This window comes from Protopterus annectens, chromosome 17.part0, assembly GCF_019279795.1.
Source record: "Protopterus annectens isolate FY-2018-M chromosome 17.part0, PAN1.0, whole genome shotgun sequence".
In the NCBI taxonomy this organism is placed as follows: domain Eukaryota; kingdom Metazoa; phylum Chordata; order Ceratodontiformes; family Protopteridae; genus Protopterus; species Protopterus annectens.
In genome coordinates, this window is record NC_056751.1 from 820145317 (window position 1) to 820159468 (window position 14152).

General features: G+C 37.8%; 1 protein-coding gene across 4 annotated transcripts in view; it reads left to right on the forward strand.

Moving 5' to 3' along the window:
• The window catches only part of AMPD3 (adenosine monophosphate deaminase 3), a 740405-nt gene that overhangs the window by 677455 nt on the left and 48798 nt on the right, over window positions 1-14152 (forward strand). For all 4 annotated transcript variants that reach the window (XM_044059408.1, XM_044059407.1, XM_044059406.1 and 1 more), the window contains one exon: window positions 1728-1901. In XM_044059408.1, the coding sequence (XP_043915343.1) occupies window positions 1728-1901 (174 nt within the window). The remainder of the gene's footprint in view (window positions 1-1727; window positions 1902-14152) is intronic.

Below are 14152 nucleotides of genomic sequence, written 5' to 3' on the forward strand. Positions count from 1 at the left end.
AAAGAAAAATTACAGACACATTTAGTTATTTAGACATTATCAGTATACACACAAATTACAAGAGACATGCTTTTACAGTGGTATGCGGCACATAAACAGTTACAGTGGAGAGAGAACAAACACAAAAATATTAATTTTAAAAATAAAGGTAATTAATATGTTTGTGGTGTACAGCTGAAATTTGGAACATAGGTAGAATACATACATAGTACACAGGTACAGTACATACATTGTAGATTAGCCAGTGTTTGTGAGTAAGATTGAAAACTATTATCAAGTGCTCTAGATTTAGTATGTATATGTTTTCCGCTTTCACTAGCCTGGGGAGCAATCATGGCACTGCCAGCTTTGCTTGAGATGTTGCCTGATAAGGTCTTTAATGGAGGCTTTGGATGATGTGTTTTGAATGCTAGTGGGGACAGAGTTCCATCTTTTAGCCACTGAACTACGATACAGTGAATCTCCAAAGCTATTGTAGCTGTTGGTTACTTCTAGTAGTAGTTTGCTTGATGATCTAAGAGACCTTTTGGCTGAGTGATGTACTAGGTTTTTGAGGGCAGGACACTTATTGGGGAGGTAATAGATAGAATGACAGAGGCAGAGTATATATATATATATATATATATATATATATATATATATATATATATATATATATATATATATATGTATATGCTGTTCACCGAAGTTGTTCTGGTCGTACTATGGTGCTGTAAGGGAAAATTCCTTTTTCCCCACTGTAGTGCGACCTCGGAGTGAGAATATTAAAGTTAGTGCAGGGTGCCCCTGCATTCAAGTAGATTTTGTTTTTTGTTTTTTAACATACTTTAACAAAAGTGCTTTTTCGATGAAAGCGCTATCGTTAAAGTGTGTTTGGTGGTAATGGATTTGGGCTTTTGATCTTTCGATCAAAAGTCCTAAAGCCATATATATATATATATATATATATATATATATATATATATATATATATATATGTGTATATATATATATATATATATATATATATATATATATATATATATACACGTGTGTGTGTGTGTGTGCGCGTGTGTATCTATTTAAAAAAAATATATATATATATAGATATATATATATATATATATATATATATATATATGTATACTGCATTTGATGTACAGGTCAATCTTAGTAGGCCAACAGTTTTTTTAAGGAAGGTAAATGGAGACTGTATCCAAGTATATTGTACTGCTTGTATAGCACCGATAGACACCCAAACATAAGCAATACAATATAGGAGTAATATTATATAAAAACAAGTACTTTGCTTCAGTGTAACAAAACATCCATAGTGTGATACTTTCATTTGGGTTAATCTGTCCAACCGTAGCAGGGACCTACATCAAGAGCCTTAGCAGCCTGGAAAGCAAAGACTAAATGCATAAATTTTAATTTAGTTTTATTTTGTCTGTAATAAACAAAATGTTACATGGATTGATGTGTTGTGGTGAAAATGTACAGGCATAGTCTTTATTTATTACACAAAATATAAATGTTCATTCCATTAAGTTCCACACTTGGAGAAAAGGCAAGAGTGAACAGGTTGATGTTTTCCTATATGGAAAACTAGACCTAAGAGATTTTGAAATACAACTGAACTTCAGGGCAATGTTACGTCAAAGTGAAGTATGTCACCATGTTTGTGTATTTTGTAGATACCATTACATAAATACATGTACCATTATAATGTATTTTTTTCTTTTCAGAGTCCTGTTCTTCAGTACTTATATTATCTTGCACAAATACCAATTGCCATGTCACCTCTCAGCAACAACAGCTTGTTCCTGCAGTATTCAAAAAATCCCTTAAAGGAATTCCTGTACAAAGGACTGGTGGTATCTCTTTCTACAGATGACCCAATGCAGTTCCATTACACTAAGGTAAAAAAAATCAGATTATTGCACTACATTTGTGTTTAACTGTGTGTGGATAAATTGTGGGAAAGGTTCAAGAATTCCATTGCGAGGAGAATTATGTATTAATGAAGGTTAAAGAAAGCCAACATGGTGTTCTTTCATAAATGGAGATTAAAAGAATAATCCAGCAAACAGAAGATATAGTTAAGACTCAGAGGAGATACAGAATGTCATGGTTCCACATTAATGCAAGTCCTGACATTTTGAAAATTATACTTAACTTTAACTAAACTAACAGTGAATTTAAAAACTGGTATATTAAACATTTTGTAGGGGAGTTTCACACCATTCAGTTCTATATCTCATGGTTATTGTCTGCATTAACTCTTTTATCACTGTACTTATCCAACACGCAAGGATCTTGCAATTTGCATATATTCCCCGTTTGCACTTAAATGTAGGCTGTTCTGAGAATTACAATTACGTTCTTCAAAATTTCAATGAGAACCCAAGAGGGGGGATTTAAATGTACAAAGTAAGGAATGAGGTCAATAGACTGAGTGAAGGACTAACTGAAGTTTACCGATTATAAGGATGTGGAAATAATAAATGGAATGAGGGATTGTAGGAAGATATTTTTCTGTATATAAAAGAAAGGGAAATAATGTACAGGGTAGTAAAGAAATAGAAAGGATGTAATGGTCAGGCAGGACTAACGCACTGTCAAAATGTATGTTTTTATGAAATGCGCTGAAAGGCATTTGTGGCAAACACTGATATCAAGCTAGGTTGTTTAAGAATTACACCGGTTTGTATTCAAAAATGAAAAGGCAGGACAGCATCAACATAGGGTGGTAAAGAGTACTGAGAGGGAAAGAATGGCTGCATCACTTTATAGCAGAGGAGACAGGTTATGTAGTAATAAATGTGGGGATAAAGAGTTGTTAGGGCCCATTGGTGCACTAACTTTGGTGTTTGCAGAGTTAATGTGTTTGTTAAAGAGTTTGTGGCTGACAAAATTTGCAGATGACTGCAAACTGGGCACCATAATTGACACTCCATCAGACACAGACATCCTCCAGAAAGGTCTCATAGAAATGGATAACTGGTGCCAGAGCCATGGCCTTAAGCTAAATGCCAAAAAATGTATAGTCATACCCTTTGGGAAAAACAAGGTAACCCCTAATTACCACATAGGTGGTAATCCATTAAACACGGAAGAAGTTATCAGGGACCTGGGGACCCAAGTTGACAGTAACCTCTCTTTTGACACTCACATTGCCAAAGTGGTTAGGAAGACCTTCTACATTGCCCACCTGATCATGAAGGGATTCACATCCAGATCAGGAGAGGTCATTGTACCCCTGTACTCTTCACTTATCAGACCAATGATTGAGTACAACGCCCATTCGGAATGTACCTTACCCGACACCTGCAGCAGTTGGAAAGACCCCAAAAGTTCCTCACCAAAAGGATAAAGGGCTCAAACATATGTCATACGATGCCCGACTGAAGAAACTCCAGCTCTATTCAGTCACATACCGCCTGCTCAGAGGTGATCTGTGCCTGACATACAAGGCCATGTCCAACCCGGAATTAATGGACATGCTCCACCTCAAAAAATCCAAATCCATCAGAGCCACGAGAGCAAGAGACTTAAACCTCAACACAGATATAAATAGGACGTGCTGGAGGGACAGATTCATCACCCAGAGACTCCCTACACTATGGAACAGAATCCCAGTCCATGTGAGGCAGAGCCCCTCACTGACTCTGTTCAAGAGAAATCTTGACGAGTGGATGGGAGATCATAGGTTTACCCCGGGGATCATCTCTGTATCACTGCTGGACAGAGGCACAGCAAACTAATGGGTATAGTATTCTCATCCTAAGGGGTGGTGAAAGCCACACACACTCTGGCTAGGCTTATAAATGCCCTAGGGCAGAAAGCCTAGTATGAACCTATGAACCTATGAACCTATGAATAGTAGTTTTATGATACCCTGTGGTAAAGCTGTTCACTTCATCTTTTAAGACAGTGCAGTAACAAAAAAGCTATAGAATCACAGAGATAACTCAAGTCTTTAACAAATATTTATCATTTTGAAATTTTGACTTGCCTTGGTAAACGCATGCTATAGAGAAAGGGGGGAAGACAGAGAAAAACAGAATAAATTATGAGATGATATAGACCATACACTTTACAATGCAAAATGGCATTCAGAATAGTTTTCCCAAATAATGGAACATATTAGTTCATTTATGCCCTTTCTTCTCCACGTGAACTCTGTTGGATGGTGCATACATTTCTTCTTAATGTGCTTAACATTGCAAGTTGAATCTTGTTTAATGAGTCTGTGCGTTATTTAAGGGAACTGATAAAACACTAATACATATGGAAGGTGATATACTTTTTAGTGATTATATTTATTTTCTATTGTTTCCTCATTCCTTTTTCAGTCTTCTAAACATTTGTTAGTCCACTCACTCTCCCAAAGCATGATAGCTCTTCAAAACTCCAGCAATTAGTGTTTCCCTGTTTTTTGTTTTTTTTTTCTTTCTTTTCCAGTGGTAGATGAAACTGCCTATGCATAATCTTCATCTTTTGGCTGTACAGATTACTCATCTTCTTTAAGTCTTCATTTCTCTTAATTTGTCCTCCTACTACTTCTGTTCCTACCTACACTGCCACGTCTTCCCTACTTTCCTCAAACATCTCTAATTGGCTTCTTTACCCTGTCTTCCATTACTTTCTCATATGCCATTCCAGGCACCCACTTTCTTTAAGCCTAGCTGCTTCATTACTGGGGGTAGTTTCACCTCTAGTCTACTCCAATTCTGCCTTTTTTGCTTCACTATTATATCGTATTCTTAACTTCCTATACTGAAACTGTTTTTTTCTCCATTAACACCATTATTCTAGTTAACTTGATCTCTCCTTTTTCCTCTTCACTCCTCCTCCCATATGATTCTAGCTCCTTTCTCATTTTTCTCTACTTCTAACCATTACTTCCTTCTTTTTTTTTTTAAACAAGAAACATCTTTATTAAATTATCACGTATGACATAGGCAATCATAAATTGATGTAAATGAAAACAAACTGTATTGACATAAGCTTAGTGTCAAGCACTATACATCACAAACCATATTGACATAATTTTAGTTGCAAACATTATACATCACTTATAATCTACCCAAACATTGTCAGTCAAACATCACATAGCGCATTCAAATTCTGACTTCTTTTATACCTCATTCCTCCCATGTATGTATTGTTCCCACAATTCCCATTTTTCCTATGTAATTTGCCCCTACAATTTTCTAAAGATCCCAATTCCAGTTGTTTTATCTCTGTTACTATATTCACTACTTCTAGTACAGTTGACCCCTTACTTTCTTCTTAACCCCATATATCTTTTTCCTTTGCATTTTTATTCCTTATCTCACACCCATCTGCCTCTTTTTCTGCTTTTCAATTCTGCATTTATTAACTGGGTTAGTACCCTGAACCTTCTTGAACCCTTTTCAGCCATGACTGGAGCCACAGTGGCAATAGCAAATATGAAATATACATGAACATTTTAGTGCACCCAATCAGCCACCATGTTTTGTCAAGGTAGATAAATGTAGAAGCTTGATAAAACCCAAATAGACACAGGGAAAAGATAACAGACTCTACTCCATCAGTGAGTAAATGGGATGACTGAACCCCAGTCCCTAGATATGGGAGACAGAGATCTTACCATTAAGTTGTCATATTATGCAGCATGGTGCAGTCAGTGTAGTCTTCATTTCTATTATTCTCTACCCTAAATATGTCCCCTGTTCTCTCATTTGCTCCTTTTCCTCGTCTCCAATTCTTTCCATTCCAAATTATCCCCATTCTTTGGCAGCAGCTCTGATTAATGAAATCATAATGATTCTTTGTGGGCTATTCTGATTAATCACCACTTAATACATACAAAGGACTGAGCTCACTGAAGCTGACTGCAAACGAACTGTCAAAAACTTCAAGATGCATATTAAACAAGTGCTATTGTATGAGGATTATTGGGATTATTACCCAAACACTCCTTCATATGGGGTATCCTCACATACCCAGCCTTTAAATCAAGTGCTATTGTATGGGGATTATTCCCCACACACTCCTTCATGTGGGGTATCCTCACATACCTGGCCTTTAAATCAAGTGCTATCATATGGGCATTATTCCTTATACACTCCTTCATATGGGGTTTCCTCACACACCCAGCCTTTAAATCAAGTGCTATTAAATGGGGATTATTCCTTATACACTCCTTCATATGAGGTATCCTCATACACCCAGCCTTAAGGTTGTAGAACTTTGGAGTTAGAAAAAAAGTTGGTTTTCATAAAAATACATCTTTTCATTCAAGTTTGTAGGGAGACCTTCCACAGTATTTGGCAATGAAACTAGTCAATGATTTGCTGGGTCTCTCATTTTGTCACTACCTTGAGCAGTATCACTATCTTTGCCAAGGGTATCTAATCTGCCATTCTTTCTTCCCTGGCATAGCTGTTAAAACACCCTAATCAACTCTGCTCAATTCTCCCATTTTACCATCTTATAAAACTTATTATAATTATACAATGACGGGCCAACAGTACTGAAAAAGTAGCGTGCTCATTGGTCAGCCCAACCAGCATGCCCGGTGTAAATCTGAGCATATACCAATGGAAAAAGGTCCAGTTGCCCAGACTTTTTTCCATTAATATATGCAATAAAAATGTTATTTTATTTCATTTTTTTTAAATAAGCTCACAAAAATGGAGACCCAAACGAATGAGAGAGATGGCACAGAGAAAAATAAAAAGATAATAAGGTATGTTATGTAAAATTAAAGAAACATACCCGGTTATCCTTTTATTTTCTATGCCTCATCTTTCCTGTACATTAAAAGCCTCCCGGTTCCTTTTTTTTCTTTCCTTTTTTTTAGTTAAAAAAAAAAAAAAAAAAAAAAAAAGCAATGGAGATATTCCTTTCTCTGTTGCTTCCTTCACACAGCACTGGTGCACTGTGAAAGAGTGGGAATGCAAGTCCCATATGCATGCACAGTACATAAGCAATGCCCCAGGATACCAAGGGAAAAGCGGAAGAGCACCATGGCACTGTTATGCAAAGACATTATTTAGGAAAAGTAAGTATGTTTTTTGTCTTAAATAATGTTATTGCATAACAGCAATAACTGACTCCGTGGTGTGGTATATTGAAGATTTACCCTTGGTTACCTTTGTTTAATCACTTGGCCTTTGCCCTCATGATTAAACCACACCAACCATGGGTACATATTCAATACAGTTATTGCTGTAATGTTGGGTGCATTATTCCCCATCCTTTCTTATTTAAGTCCACAGCTTCCCTTTGCACCTCTGTCATTGCTATTGTTCTATCTGGTCTATGCATCTCCACATTGTTTATTTATCCCCACTTCCATTTCTTACCTTCCTCATCCCTGAATTTCCCTTGGTCTGTATCTCTTCCATCTGTATACAACCTCTTGTAAATGTTCCTCTTCACTATACTTATTTATTCTTGCTGACCCACCCTCTTCAAACTAATAATAGGCATTAGTTTTCAGATTTGCTTCAATTTCCATGCTAAATTCAGGCCTATCCTCCTGCTCCAGCCAGTTATCTTTTCTTTAAAACTAAGGTTAGTCTAGAAATGTGTGCAATGGCTATGTGGATGTGGAAAAGTAAACATTACAGAATATGGTGGAAGGATTTAATACGTAACTCAACCGCACTGAATTCCTCGGTATTTACCGGTTTTGAGGGCAAAATAAAGTGGTGCCATGAATTCCTGAGTGGCCCCTTTAATTCCCATTTTTTTATATCTAGCACTTTAAATTTATGGCTGAAATCACCACGCATCACCAGCATACAGGGGCATGTGTGCAACATCAGCTTCATGAGGCAGACTGCCTATTGGGCTTGGAGAAAGATCTGGAATGTAATTGGAGGGAATATTGCAGCAGCAGCAGCGAGTGGACTGGAGCTCAGCTGTGCTTACAATTCTGCAAATCTGCAGAGTTCACCCAGTGCCCACCCATGTCAAGCAGGATGATAATGACAAGAACATTTACTGTATTTTCTTCTTTTCAGAGTCTGGTGGCTCAGCCTCCAGGTAAGCCAAAAAAAAAAATGCAGTTGTATTTTATCGGACTTCTGTAGCTGAAGTGTGTCAGATTCAATGCTCTTATTATGAATTCTGCTTAAACAGATGCAGGCATACACATACATCACAATATGCTAATAATAATATGTATGTTTATAGTATTTTCTGTTCTGTTTTTGCTTCCCTTCCCTTACTATCAACTTCCTTGCCTACTGTAGCTAGAGAGTGTTGTGGTGTGTATGGGGGGGTGGTAAAGGGGCGAGCCACTAACTCCTAGTTAAAAAGTTTTAGAAAGTAAGCATTTGCATTTTGCTTATATACATAGTACTGAGTAATGATTGCCAAGGTTCCATATTAAGGTAAAGCATTTCATAAAGCTCTGACTGAAATATTAATGCCATTCGCCGTTATAATTTTGGCACTTATTTTCTGCTGTTTACAGCAGCTTGCTACATTCTTAATAGGCTTTTAACGAGTGCTTACCACCAATCACCATCACCCTGTTGTTGCTTGTCTCTGGCAAATGTGTGCAGATTAAGTAAGTTGTTTTATTTGTCAATAAGTAGGTATGCTCAGGCTTTAGCTGAAGGTCTGGTAAGGAAATTATCACATTAAGATATTTAAACAAGCAAACAGTAATATAAATGAAAACATGTTAAACTAGAGTTTGGAATGGGGGCAATTACTGTCTTCTTCATTCAACCTCATCCAATGCAATAATTTGTACATCAAATAACCGTAATCATTTTATGCTGCCTCGTTTTCTTCATCGACCTATCTTGTCTCTACACAATTGTGGTTGGGAATAGAACTTAGTTACTGTAAATACACATCCCAGATATATAAAACTTCACAATGTTTGATATTCTAGTTACAGCCATAGGCTCCTCATTTAAGAGTCGTGGCACTGGAGATATTTTTGTTCTTGCTTATTACCAGAAGCACAGATTTTATAATTATTAAATTGAAATACAATACACAAGCTGAAATTCTGAGAAATAGCAGTGATCGGTACACTACAATAATTTCCAATTATCCGGGAAAAGCCGACAGACAAAAAAAAAATGTGGTACTCTATAAATATATATATATATATATATATATATATATATATATATATATATATATATATATATATATATTCACTTCAAAAGAGTGAAAGCCTAAAATTTTGAATTTCAAAAGACTAAGACCAAAATCCTGAAAGTTCAAAATACTGAAAACTCAAAATACTGAATGTCAGAATACTGAATCTCCAAATACTGAAAACAAGATACAGAAACAAACAGAAGACAAATCATATTACTTTTCTCCAAGTATAAGGAGGAGGGCAAGCCCCCCCTGCACCCCCATGTGGGCGCCCCCCACACCCTCTATTACTTAAATATATCAACTCCGAGACTGGACTTCACTACAGTACCATGAGTTATGCTGTAGTATAACAAGTTAGAAGGGAGTATGACTAAGGTTACAACAGGCAGTCATGAAACACATAATAGTATGTTTGCCATTTTGCTCTGTGGAGTGCCATCGTGGAGTTGATATATTTAAGTAGCAGGGGGTGTGGATGGGGGATGCAGGTGGGCATTCCCCTGTGCTTATACTTGGAGAAGTGCTAAACAGTTTATCTTGTTTGTTTTTGTATGTAGTTGTGCTGGAATACAGTAAGTGTTGGTATCCTGTGTGTTTTCAGTATTCTGAGATTCAGTATTTTGAGTTTTCAGTCTTTTGAACTTTCAAGATTTTGGTCTCAGTCTTTTGAAATTCAAGATTTTGGGCTTTCAGTCTTCTGAAGTGAATATATATATATATATATATATATATATATATATATATATATATATATATATCAAATTAAAACCAGTTCTAAGTAAAAAATAATAATGTACACATTTGGTTCCACAAGTAGTAAATATTAGTAAAAGTTAACTGTGAATGAATCTTGTGGCCTAAAATGCCAAATTCCGTGTTTTTTAGTATTCTGTTCAAATCCAAGAATTTTTATTTATTTATGTTCAGGAAAAATTACAGTCAGTGTCTCCAATTATTATTTAGCGGCAGCACAGCACCCACAGTTCTATTGCAGCTGACTTGTCAGTACTTTTCATTATGAAGACATGGGTACAGACTGAGGTAAAGAAGTAGGACACAGAAGGGCCTTGAAAGAAAACCATAGTTATACAAATCTGATAATGTTTTGAATGCTGCAACTCGTGTGTGTGTGTGTGTGTGGGGGGGGGGGGGGGTGCTTGAATTCCTGTTTCATATTGTGAGAATGGATTTCATGTAAAATAGAAGAGTTCACCTCCATCCCCACATATTATCCGGGGAGCCATCAATCTGTCTTATTGTGGCCTGTCAAAACTGCAGGACTCAGATGTGATCATCTAGAAATTTAAACTAGACAAAGCTACAGATTGGTTTTCTTTACTTAAGTAAGGATATAGGGAATCTCCAAACTCTGGACCCCATGCAGTATGGGTTTGTGAAAGGTAGATCATGCCTGCTCAACCTGATAGACTTCTTCGAGTCTGTTACCAGAGCTGTGGATGAGGGCAAGGTAGTTCACACAACCTACCTAGATCTTGCCAAAGCCTTCTACACCATCCCTCACTCAAGAATCATAGATAGGCTTACTAAACTAGGCATAAACCCCTGTGTAATAAGATGGGTTGCCAGCTGGCTCACTGATAGAATCCACAGTGTGAAAGTAGCAAACTCCAAGTCTGACTACCAACCAGTTACAAGTGGTGTCCCACATGGATCGGTCCTAGGTCCTCTCCTGTGTGGCATCTGCTTCTCTGAAGTTCAAGCCAACACAAAGGGACTCTGGCTGACCAAGTTTGCAGATGATTGCAAACTGGGAGCCATTACTGATTCTCCAGCTGATGTAGACATTCTACAAAAAGGCCTCACTGACACCAATGACTGGTGCCAGAACCATTGCCTTAAGCTCAATGCCAAAAAGTGCATTGTTATTCTCTTTGGGAAAAATTCAGTGCTCATGAACTAGCACATAGACGGTAGTCCACTAAACACTGAAGGTGTGATAAGAGACCCGGGGACACAGGTTGACAGCAACCTCTCCTTTGATAACCACATTGCCACTGTAGTCAGAAAGTCCTTCTATGTGGCACATCTCATTACAAAAGGTTTCTCATCCAGGAAGAAAGAGGTCATATTCCCTCTCTACTCATCCCTCATTAGACCTATTATAGAATACAATGCCCCATTTGGTATGTACCTCACTAGACACCTACAATAACTGGAAAGGCCACAAAAATACCCCACTAAGAGGATCTTAGGCCTTAGACACATGCCCTATATGGACAGACTCAAAAAACTTCAGCTATACTCTGTCTCTTATCGCCTACTTAGAGGTGATCTCTGCTTGCCCTACAAAGCTATGTCTGACCCAGAGCTGTTAGATATGCTACACCTAAAGAAATCCCAAAACCTCAATGCCACATGCTCCAGGGACCTTAACCGCATTACCACAATAAACAGAACATGCTGGAGGGACAGGTTTCTAACCCAGAGACTTCTCATACTCTGGAACAAACTTCCCATTCATGTCAAGCAGAGCACTTCACTGGCCCTCTTTAAGAGAAATTTTGACGAGTGGGTGGGCAATAGGAAATTCAACCCAGGGATCACTTCAGTGGCCTTGCTTGATGGGGGCACTGGGAACTAACTTTGGATGGCATGGTGCCAGGGAATCTTCTTGGGCTAGGCTTATATAGGCTCCAGGGCCATTAGCCTAGTATACACCTATGAACCTATTCTGTACTGTGAATACTTTAAATTAGTCAGTTTTAATATATGAATGCAATTCAGGAAAGTAACTGTTGAAAATGTCCCCTTCCTTAGGTGCACTGACCTTAGATCTGGTTCATTTAAGATGATAGAAGACAGAGCTCCTGCAGTATGGCATGGAGTTTTATTCCTTGTGAAATTGTAAAATGTTGGCAACTGCTTCTTTATTGTTTTGTTGCATAAGTTAATTTCACATAATGAACATGATGAGTCTGAACTGTATGTACTCCTAAATTAAGTGATGAATTTAAGGGTTAGTCCCACACCTAAATCATGTATTTATTTACAATGGTTATATATTAACCATGGTTTTATTTTAACATGCTTTATATTTTTTTATTTTTAATATACTAGGTATAAATAAATTTACTGTCGACTGAGCAGTGAAGGATGAAGGTTTTGTATTTAGGGGGAGAATGTATTATATTGTTCTTTAGTCAGGGCTTTTAACTTTGTATTTTTAACTATGGTAGAACTTTTATTAAGTGATGTTTCAACTGAATATTGTTAAGAGGTTTAATTGAGACATTGGTCACATGACTGGATTGTTAAAACATTTAAGAGTGTTTATGAAGTTGATTCTTTTATCTGATGAAGTCCAGCCACTGTGCTGGACGAAAAGCACTTAATAAATAGAGTTTGTGGTGTTCTTACATTGGTTGCTTTTTTATGTTTATTCAGTTTGTATGTACTCCTGCCAAATGGGTAGATGATTCACTTTCTGTGGTGTGTTTACTTGTCAGCGTTTAGTCAGCAATATGAATTCTTGCCCTGAGTTACGACTCTTAAAAATCCATTTAGAAGGAAACACTTAGAAGACAGTTTGTCTGGATATATGGAAATGTTTTACTAGCATTAAAGTTTTCTCATATAAATCTTTTCAAGGGCTCCAGACCAGTCTCTGGGTGTTCTTCGTGTTTCACTGTTGCAGTCATTACATTTGAGTAATCTGCTGGCAGGTAGCCCTCAGTCGGCCTGATTAACAAAGTCTTGGGTCCTGCATCGGTTGCTGTCCCTTCTTCCATGATGTCAGGTCATCAGGGGTATAAAACATGCAGCAGACGCCATTACATCAGTCTTTCTTGCCACACGGTGCCCGAAGCAGAAGCAGTTTGCAAGTGCCGGTCGGCCGACTCCTGAAATTTTTGTTTTCGAGTTTCAGATCCAAAGTCTTCAACTAGAAAGCTAAGTACCCCGTTGGGGAAACTTTTTCTTGCTCCTTACCGATGTCAGTAAAAGTTAATAATTGCATTACTTGTGGGAAGCAAATACCTCATAAGAATTTCCATTTGTATTGTATTCCTTGCCTAGGCCCTGACCACGACATACCTTGCTGTCCGTTCTGTGCTTTATTTAATCAGTGCACTAAAAAACGTCGGTACATTTTTGCTTCTAAATATTTTGGCTCATGCTTTAATTATCCAGAAATGTCGTTGGTTAGCAATCCGACTACCGGAATAACTAAAAAACGCAAAGAAAAAGACAGAGACAGACCACTGAGATCCAAAACTGCCAACAACGCTTCTCCTAAGCCAGTCGCCAGTTCGCTGGTACTCAGTGAGGTACTTTCGCAGCCCCTGATATGTGCTACTTCTGATTTGCAGGCCTCTACTGGGACCCATTTGGAGTCCGGTATACCGCGAGATGCTTCAATTATGGAACCCGCGGATGTCTCTACCTTGGATGGGTCCAGAGCCGCTGTGCAGGCACCGACTTCTGAGGGTCTTTTCAGGCCTACAGATTTGTATATTAGACCGACGCCATCTTCAAAACTAAGGCCAAAATCTCGACCTATGTCTAAAAAAATGATGCCTAGGCCACATGTGCAGGCCCCTATGCCTAAAAAACAAATGATCAAAATGGCTGAAGATTTAATTACTCTGATCAGGGGTAGCCAACCCCCCCCCCCCCCTTCTAAGAGGCCTAGGCAAGATATTGACTATGAATATTCTGAACAGGATTCTATTTCTTCTGACTCTTCTAATGAGCAGGAATTGTCTATACCTACTTATGAGGACTCTGATGCAGAAGATTCCCTTCCTTCTGCTTCTCCCCCTGAGGATTTTTCTTTTGGGGAAACTTTACATACCGTAAGGAAACATTTCCACTGGGAAAGTCAGGATTTTTCTGAATCTAAAAAGAGACTTAGGGATTTTCTTCTTCTTCCTCAGCATAGGCCTTTAGCTATACCTCCTGTTCTAGACATTGTTGATGATGTTTTTTTCAGAATCTAGTATGGCTCCTGATTCTCTGCCTCCAGCTCCTTGTAAGCCATACAGATACTACAGGGTTCCTGACTCCCACAAATTCCTTTTCAAAA